Genomic DNA, 13,900 nt, shown 5'->3' with positions numbered 1-13,900 from the left:
TCTGGAGCAAATATTCATTTGCTCTTTGTTGTCTTGTTGTACTGGCTTCTGTTTTTGGTTATCTAGTGAGTTCTGGCCCAAAATTAGATTTTTTGCTTTGTATGGTCTCGCAGCATAATGAGACACAACAGTTTTGAGTCGACTTCCGTAAAAAGTAAAAACTACTTGTCCATCCATTTATTCTCAAAGGCTGTTTTTTGAGTCAACTTTACCTTTGAGACGATGCCGCTCCGGTAAACAAATACAATACAATACAATTTTATTCATATAGACTAAAAAAGACATCCTTGCTTTTCCCCATCATAGTACTACAGTGCTCAGTGGCGAGCTGGACAACCCAGCCAATGCCTCAAAGTCACACATTTACGTCCTCGTGTTCCCATTTCCAAACGACCACATGCAACAATGACATAAAATAGAATTTTACAATGTTGAGGACGAAAACATGTATATGTTGCAGAAAGAGTGCAACATGCGTCCGTCCATCCACAACAACAAATCCGTGCAGGAACACAGAATATTGGTTCTGGGCATCGCAGATATGGTTTTAAAATTATTAATTATAATTTTGAAGCTTACATTTTAATGATCTTTTTTTTTTGTGGTTGACACATCCGAGTTGGTCGAATTTTTTCCCAGCCCATAAAGTGACACTTGGATGAGCTTAACATTGGCACTTATTTATTAACCCATTAAGGACGGGAGCGCATAACCGCGTTTCTACTACTATAGCGAGGAGCGCTGTTGCGTGTTTCTCCCTTTAAAGCCAAAGAGCGTATACGTCATTTTCTTTTTTTAAATCCAATTCTCTGTCTCATAGCCAATGAAATGCATCATGAGTGTCGTGAGTTGTCAGAGGATATCCGGAATTTTTTCGAGGAGTAATGGAGGCACGGTTGATCGCGGTAGCTCTGCTATAAGTCACGGCAGTGATATAGACAACGCGCTTGCGGACTTTAAAGCTGTGAAACCATCCAAATGTGATGCATGGTTAAGATATATGTTTGTAGAGAATGATGATTTCAACATCTTTGTAAGAGAACACAGATGGTAATTACCACTCGATTTTTTAAAAATTAAAAATAATGTTTCACTTGCATCTTCGATTGAAACAGTAAAGATGAATAAACTTGTGCCTGTGTTAAAGTCACATGTCTAAGCTCTCAAATTTGTTTGGAATTATGTTTATATCTGCTACAGGGGCTGAGATATTAATTATTTTGTAGGTGGCAAAAATGTCAGGTTATCAGGGGTGACTCCAAAGACGACCGTAGGCTTTAGAGAGATGTCTCACAAGGTGCTTCAGGTTAATAGGTTTACATGTAAAAATGACATCAGTACTAAAATGCCCCCCCAAAACAACTCTGTCGTGATTTAAAGGCTTTTTTTGTGATTAGATTTACGACAAATTGGCCCGCCCCCTTTTGGAGTTCGGCTTGTTATTTTTTCAGTCTCAGCGGTCTACGTCACTGGAGGGAGGCAAGCGTGGTAATATTGCTTGCTTTGTCAGTTCTGTTGTCTAAAACGGTGACCGATCGCCACCAAAATGCAAATGCATATTACTACTCTTGTCCACTTCAACCTGTGAAAGTATAAAAGTGTTCTGCACAATAGTTTGGATTTGTTGACATCAAACGTGAGCTCATCATGATCACCTCCACAAAATAAAAAATACCGTGGCAATCGCTTCTCCACTTACACAGGCTGAAGCGGACATGAGCATGAATGTGCACACGAACCCCGACTGGTTATATTTTGGACATTTAGCTACGCTAAACTCGTGTCAACTCTCAGGAGGCAGACGGCAACTGGCAGCGGGCAAGCAATCAGGCAAGCATGGATATTTATCCCACTCTATCCTAAAACCATTCCTCATCCAAATAAATGTGCACATCGACTCATTCCCACTTCAGTCTCTGTAAATATCCTGACAGGTGTGATCAGCAAAGAACAATGTTTTTTTCTTTTCTTTTTTAGTAAAGAAGCAGTTTGTAATCGGTCCCTCCAGTGACTCCGACCGAACATTGGATTGAACGGTAGGGGGTGCGGCCATTTGCCTCATTAAAAGAGGCGTGATTCATGGAGTCACTTATTTCCTAATTTGTCCAAAATGTATTGATAAAATAGAAAATGACAACTCTTTTCATTTTCCTGATCAAAAAATATATATAATGAACTTGTTAGTGAAGACATGGCCATCCCGACCCAACCATCCCTTTAATTTTGACCTTACGTCAACTTTTGACCATAACTTTATCCGGACCCGGACCATGGTCCGCCATATGCTATTCCTAATGCTGTTCACATAATGGCATATTCTCCCGTTCGCACTTAAGTACATTTTTTATGCTATTACTTGCGTACTTTCGAGGTGCCGCGACACTCCTGTTCAGACTACCATGCGTAACCTGGAAATGTGAGCAACCACCAAATAGGCGTGATTCGGTGAAGTCTAAGGGTGGCCCTAATTTCTGGATTGAGAAGTTTTCATGAGATATGAACTACATGGAGATCAATTTTGAAAAAAAAGTCACACTTTTATTGTGAAATGTAAAAATGAAAACTTCGTGGCTGCGGAAGTTATCACTAGTGACAAGTGCGCGGCTCATATACAGGCTACTTTGAAGTAGTGTGTGTTTTAGCATTTGCTTTTTAATATACCCAATACAAGCAATTTAATCAGGATTTCAATGCTAATTGTTTAATAAGAAGTGGTGCAAATTGAGAGTTAATTAGGTTGCCAAGCAATGCACTGTGCGTCAAATCAAACCCCCCCCCAGAACCCTAAAAATCTAGAACTGATGGACCGTTATTACGATTGACTGTATTGTTCTTGATTGGCGCTTCAACTCCAAGTCCCATCAGCATTTGTAAATGCTCCTCAGATGTGAAGAAAATGTTAGATGGTGCTGATCCTTTTTTTTCACCAATTATGATATAATGTTAAATGTGCAATATGATGTTTTGCCTTCGAGAGGTGCTAGATCTTACAGCCTACGGAGCACAGAATACAAAATATGCATAGGTCTATGGGAGAATGCACACACTGACAGATTTGTCAGAGAACACCCTGATTTCAAGGTCGCTCCACCCATAATGCGTACATTTCACGAAGGTGCATAAGTAGCACGCTTAAGTCGATGGTACAATCTGCACAGCCAAAAAAGTGCGCAGCAGCGCGCCTTTTGGGTCATTCCATGGCAGATCACCCAGTGTGTTTAACCAAGAAGATTTTGATTTTAATGAAACTTGGTGTACTTGTTGATAGTAAAGACTCAACACTAAAGCTCAAATTTTAGGTCAATCGGAGCAGGGGTTTGGTAGCAACGTCCCGGCATATTTTGATATTTTTGAACTAGTGAGCCTCCAGAGCACTATCTAGGAAGAAACAATGGGCCTCCAAGAATATATCAAGATAATGGCCCCCAGGGACGAATGCCTCAGGCAACAGAAACCCAGTAAAGAGGAGCCAGATGGACTCTCATGAAAAGACAAGAACCTGAATGGCATGTACCCCGGTCAAATTGAAGAAGTGGATGATGTCGAGAAAACATACCAGTGGCTGGAAAAGGCTGGACTTGAAAGACAGCACAGAGGTGCTAATCATTGCAGCACAAGAACAGGCCCTGAATACAAGATCAAGAGAGGTCTACCACATCAGACAGGATCCCATGTGTAGGCTGTGCAAAGCAGCCCCAGAGACAGTGCAGCATATCACAGCAGGGTGTAAGATGCTGGCTGGCAAGGCATACATGGAGCAGCATAACCAGGTAGCAGGAATAGTGTACCGGAACATCTGTACCAAAAATTGATTAGAGATCCCCGAATCAACATGGCAGATGCCTCCAAAGTTGGTTGAGACCAACAAGGCCACAATCCTGTGGGAATTCCAGGTACAGACGGACAGACTGATGATAGCCAACCAGCCTGACATAGTGGTGGTAGATAAAAATAAGAAGACTGCAGTCGTGATCCCGAATGATAGCAACATTCGGAAAAAGGAACATGTGGAGCTGGACGTGGGCGAGGAAACAAGGCAGTCTTTTTTGAACTGGCATATTTAACTATAAAGGCATGTACATTCTTTTGTAAATATACCTATTAAATTGTTTTCAAGATGTTTTATGAACAATGAACCAGTTGTTCACACAGCATTAGAGCATCAAGGAATGTTTTTTGCGAAACAAAACAGTGTATAGCAACACATTACGGCTGAAGAATTTGGAAAAATCTAGCTATCTTCTCAAAAACCTCTAGCAAAAAAATGACCTGTATTGCAATAAATAACAACAGATTTATTATATTAATAATAGTTTGGTCTTTTACAAAGTTTGGGCTTACACCTAGACAGGATTGTCCAACCCCAGTCCTCGAGTGACCCTGTCCAGGTTGTTTTAGATGTGTCCCACCAATATACCTGATTCAAATGACCAGCTAATCAGCAAGCTCTGAGAAGCCTGATAATGATCCTGATCAATTTGAGGTAAGTTGAAGGAGGGAGACATCTAAAAATTGTTGGTTAGGGGCCTCGAGGACCGTGGTTGGACACTATGATAAAGGCAAATGAAACAGGAATTAATATGAAAGACAGTTTATCTAATTCAATTACATTTGTAAAAACTTGTGTTCTTAAATAGTATAACTATTTCTTCTTTGCAGGTAAAAGATGTGGTGGGCTATGACACGCTGGGCCATTGTTTCTTTACAGAGGATGGTCCAGAGGAGAGAAACACATTTGATCACTGTCTGGGCCTCATGGTCCGAGCGGGCACTCTACTGCCCTCAGACAGAGACAGTAAAATGTGTCGTGACATCACTGATGGAGCATACCCAGGATATGTAGCCAACCCACGGCAAGACTGCAGGTAAAATGATAGCAGGAACTGTGTTTTGTCCATTAAGAGGGTGCATTTACAGGAAGACTATCTCTCCTACCTTGTGACTTGTGTGCCTCAGAATCATTCAGTGCTGATAAAAATGAATGCAGACTAGACAAACATCTGGTGAACATCAGCTGGGAAAGAATGTGAGCTCATCACATGCAGCTGCAATGGAGATAGGGCAAGCTGAGCTGTGTCTGTAGACAAATGCTATTACCCTCTAATGTGCTATAGTGCCAAGCTATAGTTGCTTGGGTCCAGTACTGTTGATTATTTGTTCATTTTCATTTAGTCTCTTTGACAAAATACTTATACAAATGTCAAGGTCCACATCTGTATGCTGTGCAATGTACTGTATGGAGTGATTAGAAAAAGGACGTTAAAGTGGAAGTCAACCCAAACATATTTTTTCAAGAATATGTTCTATGCAAGCCAATTATTTGAAACAAGGCATTCTGATAAATATTGCGTTTGTGAAATAAGAGTTAATCTACCCGTTGTTAGCCATCTCTGGGGGCGGCCATTGTGTCACTTCTGGCGACTGAAAATGGCATCACAACTGCTCAGGGCTCAGGTAATGACCAATCACGGCTGAACTGTTTTCTGAAGCTGAGCCATGATTGATCGTTACCTAAGCCCTGAGCAGTTGTGATGTCATTTTCAGTCGACAGAAGTGACAAAATGACCGCCCCCTGAGATGGCTAAAAAGGGGTGGTTTTGCTGCTTAATTCATATTCCACAAACACAATTTTAATCAGAATGCCATGTTTGAACTAGTGGGCCTGCATACACAATATTCTTGAAAAGATATGTTTGGGTTAATTTCCACTTTAATATATTGGGCTGTATTTTTGTGAACAGGATCCCGTGCACTCGACGTAAAAACAGGCACATCTTCATTTTCGTGCCGGGACAGGTCTAGTTTACCATATTTGGAGCCATGTGGCGCCTAGCCGGGCGCTCCCAGCGCACCTGACAATTAGGTGATTTTCGTGCCGGTTCAAGTCTGGTTCAGCGTGTTTGTGAATTTGGTAGACCGCACTACGCCTCGTTAGGCGTTCTGACGGACAAAGCTTCCATGCCCCCACTGCATTTGGTATTTTGGTGACAAAATGTAGACTAGATTTTAGACTCGGAAAAAGCAGTTTTGGTGGATTTGATTGAGGTGCAGGCAGACAGATTTGGCGCTCCGCGGATGTGTGGAAATGTCATTGTATTTCATAAATATAATAACAGTGTGGTAAAAAATATTTTAATAACACCCCACTGACCATGCGTCAAAACCTTTGGCGGGTGGGCGGTGGGTTCACGCACGGATGCACGATGAGGGCTCCAATTGCCCACGTCTCATGCACTGCCGACTACATCTTACGCAATAGTCCATGGGCCTTGTGGATTTATCATGTCGTTTGATAGCCCAGTAAAGGGGTGGCAGTCAAACCTTTAAAAAATATTGGGGAATAAAATACTGGAAATGTGCACACTATTTTACAATATTATATTTATTTTTATAAATAACTGCCTGTTATAGTGGCATAGGTGAAGTACAAAACAAGGGAATCAGCTTAGCCCATATAATTCTATGTAACTTTATTAGAAGTTCACAAATTTTCCTCTGTAGTAACCAATTAGCAGAGATAAGCATTCCATTCCATGGGACGCCCATTTTGGGGACGAAGGATGAGAAGTTTTTTTTTTTAAAAGGATGAAATGTAAGAACAGAAGTGCTTTAAAAGGATGAGGACAGATGGGGTCGAACTGAATGTTTGTGTTACATTTGTCTCAAACTGTTCTCAAATAAGAACATACACTTTGTGTCAACTGATATTTTAGCTGAAGGAAAGACACATTAAATGTTCAAGCATAAATATAATATTTTGGGATTCAAATTGAACAAAAATTTAAAAGGCACTGAAAGAATCTGTATGTTTGCTAACAGAGGCATGTATTTTTTTCTGGATGCTTTAACTGCCAGAAAGACCTTAAATGTAAAGATTTAAGATGCAACACCGAATGTAAAGTATCTTAATCCAGGTCACTTGACTTTATTTTATCAAACCACCTCTGCCTTAAACTGCAGAGCAAAAGCGTTTGGGTTGATAATGGCGCTGGAATTCACTTAATACAAAGTCATACCTTCCCCAGCATTAATGTGGGTCAGAAATTTGCATTGAATCAAATGTAATTGTATTAACGATAGTTCCCACTGGAGTTTTCTTTACTTTAGGAAGATTACCGGTAATCTCCAGTCAAGGGTACATGGTCCCCAGCGGCTCCTCTTTTGTCTGCCGCTGTGTTTTATGTTTTTTTTTTTTTTTTGTCTGTGCGTATTGAATTCTAATGCTTCGATGAGAACATGTTGTTGTGTGATTGGCCTTATGGTCTGAATTACAATAGGTGTTTTCTTATGCATGAGTGTGTTTGTGTGTGTCTCTGTAAATGTATCATTTAAAAATTAATAAATATAATTTATTTTAACTAATTCACTGCCATTGACGAATTGATTTGTCTTTTCACAGTCCAGCCATTCAATCTCAGGAATTTATTTAAATATTGTTTTCAGTTTTTTTCAAAGGTTTGGGTAAAAGAGGGTCTGAAAATGTCTGGCAGTGAATTAGTTAATTATAATTATGATATTATTAAAAATCTTTTGATTCAGCTCCCTAGTTGTGTTCATATTTACAAACACAAGATGATGAGTCATCAAGTTGAGTCATCAAGTTCAATACCATCATTTCATCACAATTTTAAAGTTGTTGTAATAAAGGTGCTCCCTCACTCACTGCATGCAGGCAACACACACACACTGCACACGTTTAGGCATTGACACTCATTTCTCATTTCTCAATTTCTTCCCCAGTTTACTCTATATCAGACACCTCGCCGTTCTCTTCACCCTAACAGTTTCAGTAGTAGAACCGAGGGCTCACAATTTTTATTTATTTTTTTGCTTTATTTAGAAGCACACATTGAAATTAGAGGAGTGTTTCTCTCCATCAAAAGATGATTCGATTCGTGTAGTATACATGGGGTGTGATACGATTGATGGACGGTTCATTTTAAAGTGGAACGATTTGATTCGCTTCAATTCATTGGGATTTGTATTTTATTGTATTGTATTGCGGTGGTCGACTGGTTAGCACGTCCGCCTCACAGTTCAGAGATCGTGGGTTCGATCCCGGCTCCGGCCTCCCTGTGTGGAGTTTGCATGTTCTCCCCGTGCCTGCGGGGGTTTCCTCCGGGTACTCCGGTTTCCTCCCACATTCCAAAAACATGCATGGTAAGTTGATTGGACTGTCTAAATTGCCCCTAGGTGTGATTGTGAGTGCGGATGTTTGTCTCTGTGTGCCCTGCGATTGGCTGGCAACCAATTCAGGGTGTCCCCCGCCTACTGCCCCAAGACAGCTGGGATAGGCTCCAGCACACCCGCGACCCTTGTGAGGATAAGCGGTATGGATAATGAATGAATGAATGTATTGTATTGAATGGTATTCCTTTAGTCAGTGGCAGGGAGGGGAGTGGCTCCGAGTTGAGCCGCTGATCCTCCGCATCAAGAGGCGCCAGATGAGGTGGCTCGGGTATCTGATCAGGATCAGGATCTTGCCCACCTCTAGTATTTACTAGTGTTGTTCCGATACTGCTTTCTGGCCCCGATACCAATTCCGCTACCTGGCTGTGTAGTATCGGCTGATACCGATACTGTACCGATACCTCGGCATTTGAAAAATCAAAATATAAACTAAATTTTTCTTGTAATTCAAAAGAATTGCATACCAACTTGGATGTAAAATTATTCATATTTAAATCATCACTTGTGAAGTATATGTAGTAACATTCACAAACAGAATACATGTGTTGAATAAACAGCCTATTTTCACAGCTCTTTGTGCTGGTGAGAGTGAGACATGGGCTACATATTCATATGAATGTGCATTTGTAATAAAGCAAGGTGCAGCATTTGGACATCTAAAATATATTCAGTGATTCTAATAGACCCCCCCCCCACTGTGTGACTTTACATTTGTATGCTGCCTGAGGGCAGGCAGGCGAGTGGAATAGCAGAGGCAAAATAGTCGCTAAGTCCGTTATGTGTTTCTAAAAATGGTTAACACCTGTGCTGTTTATGGTTGCTCTAATCAGTCAAGTAGAGATTTTATTTTGTGATACAGTGATTCAAAACCGGAGACAAAAACTAAGAAGCTGTTTGAAAGATGTGCACAATGGTTGTCAAATCTTCAACGTGACCACTTAACACCATTACAACATACAAGGATATGCTCTGGTCACTTTATTTCAATTACTGTTTTAATCTGCAGCGGGTCAGAATATCAACCTTTGTTTGTAAATTCGAGGCATACGTGATGTTTACCTGCTTGCATACCCCTTCAAGTTTTAGTTTGCATTGCCGTTGAACATTAATCTGTTAATCATGTAGATGTACAAATTTTATACGTTGATGGAACATTATAGAACATTTTTCATCAATCTTGCACACACTTTTACTCAATCACAACTCTTTACACTCTGTCTAGTTGTCTAGTTGATGTCTGCTGAGCAATGTGTTGTAAACAAACGCGTCTCTTTGTTAGCAGTTAGCAAGCAAGCTAGCGTTAGCTCGAAAGGGTTCGACGGCACACAGAAGGACGAGTTTATCCGGACCCAAACCATTTCATGAATGATGTTTACACCATTAAAGTAGTGATTGATGTACTATGTCAAGCAACATACATACCTTTGCCAACATGCTTTCCCCATCAGGACACAAAGTAATTCCCCACAAGCAATGTGGCGACGTAGTGGGCAGGTGTCCTAAAAGGGGCCTTTTTCACCAAACTAGACCGATGACCAATAACACTAACAACAAATGAGGCTTCTCTTTGTATTTTCCTTCCGGGAGCATCTCTGAAATATGCACGCTCAAAGAATGATATCTATAACTGGCATCTGCGCTTAATTTGGTAGTTCTTGCCGATGCCGATACCAGCGTTTTAATGCCGTCCCCTCCAGCACTAGTATTTACAGCAGGGGTCTCAAACTCTGGTCCTTGAGGGTTGTTTTCCTGCATGTTTTCCATCTCACCGTGCTGCAACACAACTGATTCGAATGAATTAGTTCATCAGCAAGCTCTTCAGGAGCCTGATAATGATCCTGATAATTTCAATCAGGTGTGTTACAGCAGGGAGGGATGAAAACATTCAGGAAAGCAGCCCTCGAGGACCGAAGTTGGAGTCCCCTGATTTACAGTATCTAGTCCAGGGGTCACCAACTCCGGTCCTCAAGGGAACCTGTCCTGATGATCAGCAAGCTCTTGAGAAGCCTGATAATGATCCTGATCATTTTAACAGATGTGTTACAGCAGGGAGAAATGGAAAACCTGCAGGACAGGTGCCCTCGAGGACCGGAATTGGTGACCCCTTGTCTAGTCTCTATTCATAGGTTAAATAGAAATCTGCAACAATTGCCTATTTACTGATGCTGTCTGTACCTTTCGCAAAGACAAAGAAACATGACTGGTCAATCCCAGCATAGAATTGCTCTCTCCAATTCAGTGATGCATTTTACTTGTTTTCCTCCTAGAATTTGATACGAATAATACTTTTGCTCTTTTAAGCAGGTATTAATAGTTGAGAGTGGACTATGCCGTTTTCATGCTGCTAACAAGATTTGAATGTAGCCTCACTTCACTAAGCAACCCCACCCCTCACCCACCCCCGCCCCCTGTCCCTGAAAAAAGCCATGCCAATTACAAATGTGCATGTGACGTGTATGGTACGTACAATTGTGTATTGTATACAAACGGTGCAAGCCACACCTCACCACCACCACACACATTGGTGGCATGGCTTATTCATGTTAGAAATTTGCCAAATTTGGCTTCATGTTGTATTTTTGGAATGTACAATAAATTAAAAATATTAGAGGTGATCAACTTACCCGATGACCAAGTGAGAATGGTGACTTTGGCGGTGGTTTTCCAGGCCCAGTGATCCACCCATCTGCACAGGAAAATCCCTGTTACATATGTTTACCCTTGATTTGTCTAGAGAGCTTTTCTGTTTTCTTTTTAACTCTAACCAGAATTCAATAATAATAAAGGGAAACTATCAGCGCAACATTGATTCAGTGCAGCAGCCAACTGTACGTGAGAGTATGTGTATGTCTCACCTGATGAAGACCCTGGAGAGACTGGTCCTCGTCCACCTGCGCCAACATGGTGAGCTCCTCAATGGACCCACTCCAGTTCGCATACCAGCCTGGCATCAGTGTGGATGATGCCATCATCTACCTCCTCCACACTTCACTCTCCCACCTTTAGAAGGCAGGGAGCATTGTGAGGATCATGTTCTTTGATTTCTCCAGTGCTTTCAACACCATCCAGCCCACCCTATTGGGAGACAAGCTGGAGCGGGCGGGAGTGGCCCACCACCTCACCACATGGATCCAGGACTACCTCACAAACCGGCCACAGTACGTGAGGACACAGGACTGTGTGTCTGAGGTGCTCCTCTGCAGCACTGCCTCCTAATCAATGCGGGGAAATCCAAAGAAATGGTGGTGGATTTCGGTAGGCACCTGCACCAGTGAATATCCGGGGAACAGATGTTGAGAGAGTCTCAATTTACAAGTACCTGGGTGTTCACCTGAACAATAAACTGGACTGGAGCGACAACACAGACGCCCTCTATAGGAAGAGTCAGAGCAGACTCAGACTCAGGAGACTGAGGTCTTTTGGGGTTCAGGGGACACTCCTCAGGAACTTTTATGACTCGGTGGTTGCATCAGTCATTTTCCAGGGAGTGGTCACCTGGGCAGGCGGCGTCTCGGCCCGGGACAAGAAGCGGCTGGACAATCTGGTCTGTCCTGGGCTGCTCCCTGGACTCTGTGGACTCAGTGGGGGACAGGAGGATGATGGCCAAGCTGTCATCAATGCTGGACAACCTGGCCCACCCCCTCCAGGGCACCCTAACAGCACTCCACAGCTCCTTCAGTGACAGACTGTTACACCCTCGCTGTGCAAAGGAGAGATTCCGCCGCTCCTTCTTGCCTGCTGCTGTCAGACTCTTTAAAACGAACATTGTGTAGTCTCTACAAACTGGCGGACATTAGTGCAATCGTGCAGTCTTGCACCTGAGCTTATATCATGCAATACTCAACATTCCCCACTACTGTTAGTCTAGTTTTTTATTTTTAGCCAATGCTGTTCCTTACATTTCACTGCAGCACTGCAGCACTGACACTTACTTAGTATTTTTCCTCTGTACTATGTACAGGCTAAAATGAGTGTTCCTCATACTTTTAATGTAGATGTATGTTGGTGTGTATATACATGTGTATATACACATAGTTACTGCATATATTTACATAGGTTTTATTCTGAATGTTTGCTGTTAATGTTATACATTAATGGCTACATTATGCCGCCGTCCCGGTGTGACCTATATCTTTGTTGCTGTAACACTGAAAATTTCCCCACTGTGGGATCATCATCATCATCATCATCTTCCAAACCGCTTATCCTATACAGGGTCGCGGGGAGGTGCTGGAGCCTATCCCAGCCGTCAACGGGCGAAGGCAGATTACACCCTGAACTGGTCGCCAGCCAGTCGCAGGGCACACATAGACTGAGCGGGAATCGATACTGTGGGATCAATAAAGTCCTTCTTATCTTATCTTATCTTATCTTATCTTATCTTATGTTCATGAGAAAATGATTGATGCACTGGTCATGCCTTCTGTCACAAGAGTTATGATAGGCCGGTTATGTTGTGCCATCTTAGAATAATAATTAAAATCAATTATAGGCATAAGGCGAGGCCAGAGAGGGATGATTTTTTTTTTTTTTTTATTGTACTGCTAGTTCATACATACAGTTTAACATATGAAAAAAAATGTTGGGGCTTTTTTAGACTTCAAACTCTACCTTTAAGACAATGGTCAACAATCTATTAAAACATTTTCCAAATATGCCTTTCGATCAGGCGGCACGGTGATCGACTGGTTAGCACGTCCGCCTCACAGTTCAGAGGTCGTGGGTTCGATCCCGGCTCCGGCCTCCCTGTGTGGAGTTTGCATGTTCTCCCCGTGCCTGCGTGGGTTTTCTCCGGGCACTCCGGTTTCCTCCCACATTCCAAAAACATGCATGGTAAGTTGATTGGATACTCTAAATTGCCCCTAGGTGTGATTGTGAGTGCGGATGTTTGTCTCTGTGTGCCCTGCGATTGGCTGGCAACCAGTTCAGGGTGTCCCCCGCCTACTGCCCAAAAGACAGCTGGGATAGGCTCCAGCACGCACGCGACCCTTGTGAGAAGAAGCAGTACAGATAATGGATGGATGGATGCCTTTCGATCACCACGAAAAATCATTTATCCAAAAACTTTCATCAAAACAACGTATTATTTCCTCACCTACCCTGGAAATGCTTCTTTCGCAGCTGAACCAATTTTTCACTCAAGATGGTGTGGTCTTTACTCTGTTTTACTTGAGATTGACTGTTATTAGTCTGACTATTTTTTTTTTTTTTTTTACAGTTTACATCCTTCATCTCTGTCAGGTTGCCCACGTGTCTGCTTAAAAAGAGACTTAATTTGGATTTTTCCTCGCCTCCTCTTTTTAGGACATACCGGTAAACATATTATGTAGCAATTTATTTTGACAGATACCAGGTCAGATGAGGATAACTTTTCTTGCAAAGAGTGAACTCAAAATTTAACTTGTGATGAATAAAAACATTTTCTCTCATTCCTCTTCCCGACTGTCTTATTCTTTTTTTTTTTTTTTTTTTAGTGCAACTTCAACTTTCTGGATTGCCAACCCAAACAACAACCTTATCAACTGTGCTGCGGCAGGCTCAGAGGTGAGTTTCTATTTTCACTTTTAGCCCACCCAACCACTTCTCTCCCCGTCCCCAGCTTCTCTCGATACAGGTCGGACTCGTTCACATGTTGTCAGATCAGATTAACAACTGTATGCACATATTAACTCCCGAGTCAAGCAGACAACAGACAGAAACACATTAAATG

At 42.0% G+C, this 13,900-nt stretch overlaps 1 protein-coding gene across 3 annotated transcripts in view; it reads left to right on the top strand.

Moving 5' to 3' along the window:
- cemip (cell migration inducing hyaluronidase 1) overlaps nt 1–13,900 on the top strand; it is a 216,620-nt gene that overhangs the window by 151,292 nt on the left and 51,428 nt on the right. For all 3 annotated transcript variants that reach the window (XM_086025001.1, XM_086025000.1, XM_086025002.1), the window contains 2 exons: nt 4,660–4,865; nt 13,665–13,734. In XM_086025001.1, coding sequence (XP_085881127.1) covers nt 4,660–4,865; nt 13,665–13,734 — 276 coding nt within the window. The remainder of the gene's footprint in view (nt 1–4,659; nt 4,866–13,664; nt 13,735–13,900) is intronic.

This window comes from Filicampus tigris, chromosome 3 (genome assembly GCF_054856515.1).
Source record: "Filicampus tigris isolate MCC_2025a chromosome 3, RoL_Ftig_1.0, whole genome shotgun sequence".
Classification (NCBI taxonomy): domain Eukaryota; kingdom Metazoa; phylum Chordata; class Actinopteri; order Syngnathiformes; family Syngnathidae; genus Filicampus; species Filicampus tigris.
The sequence above is the reverse complement of the archived record's forward strand: the minus strand, read 5'-3'. Positions and strand labels throughout refer to the sequence as shown.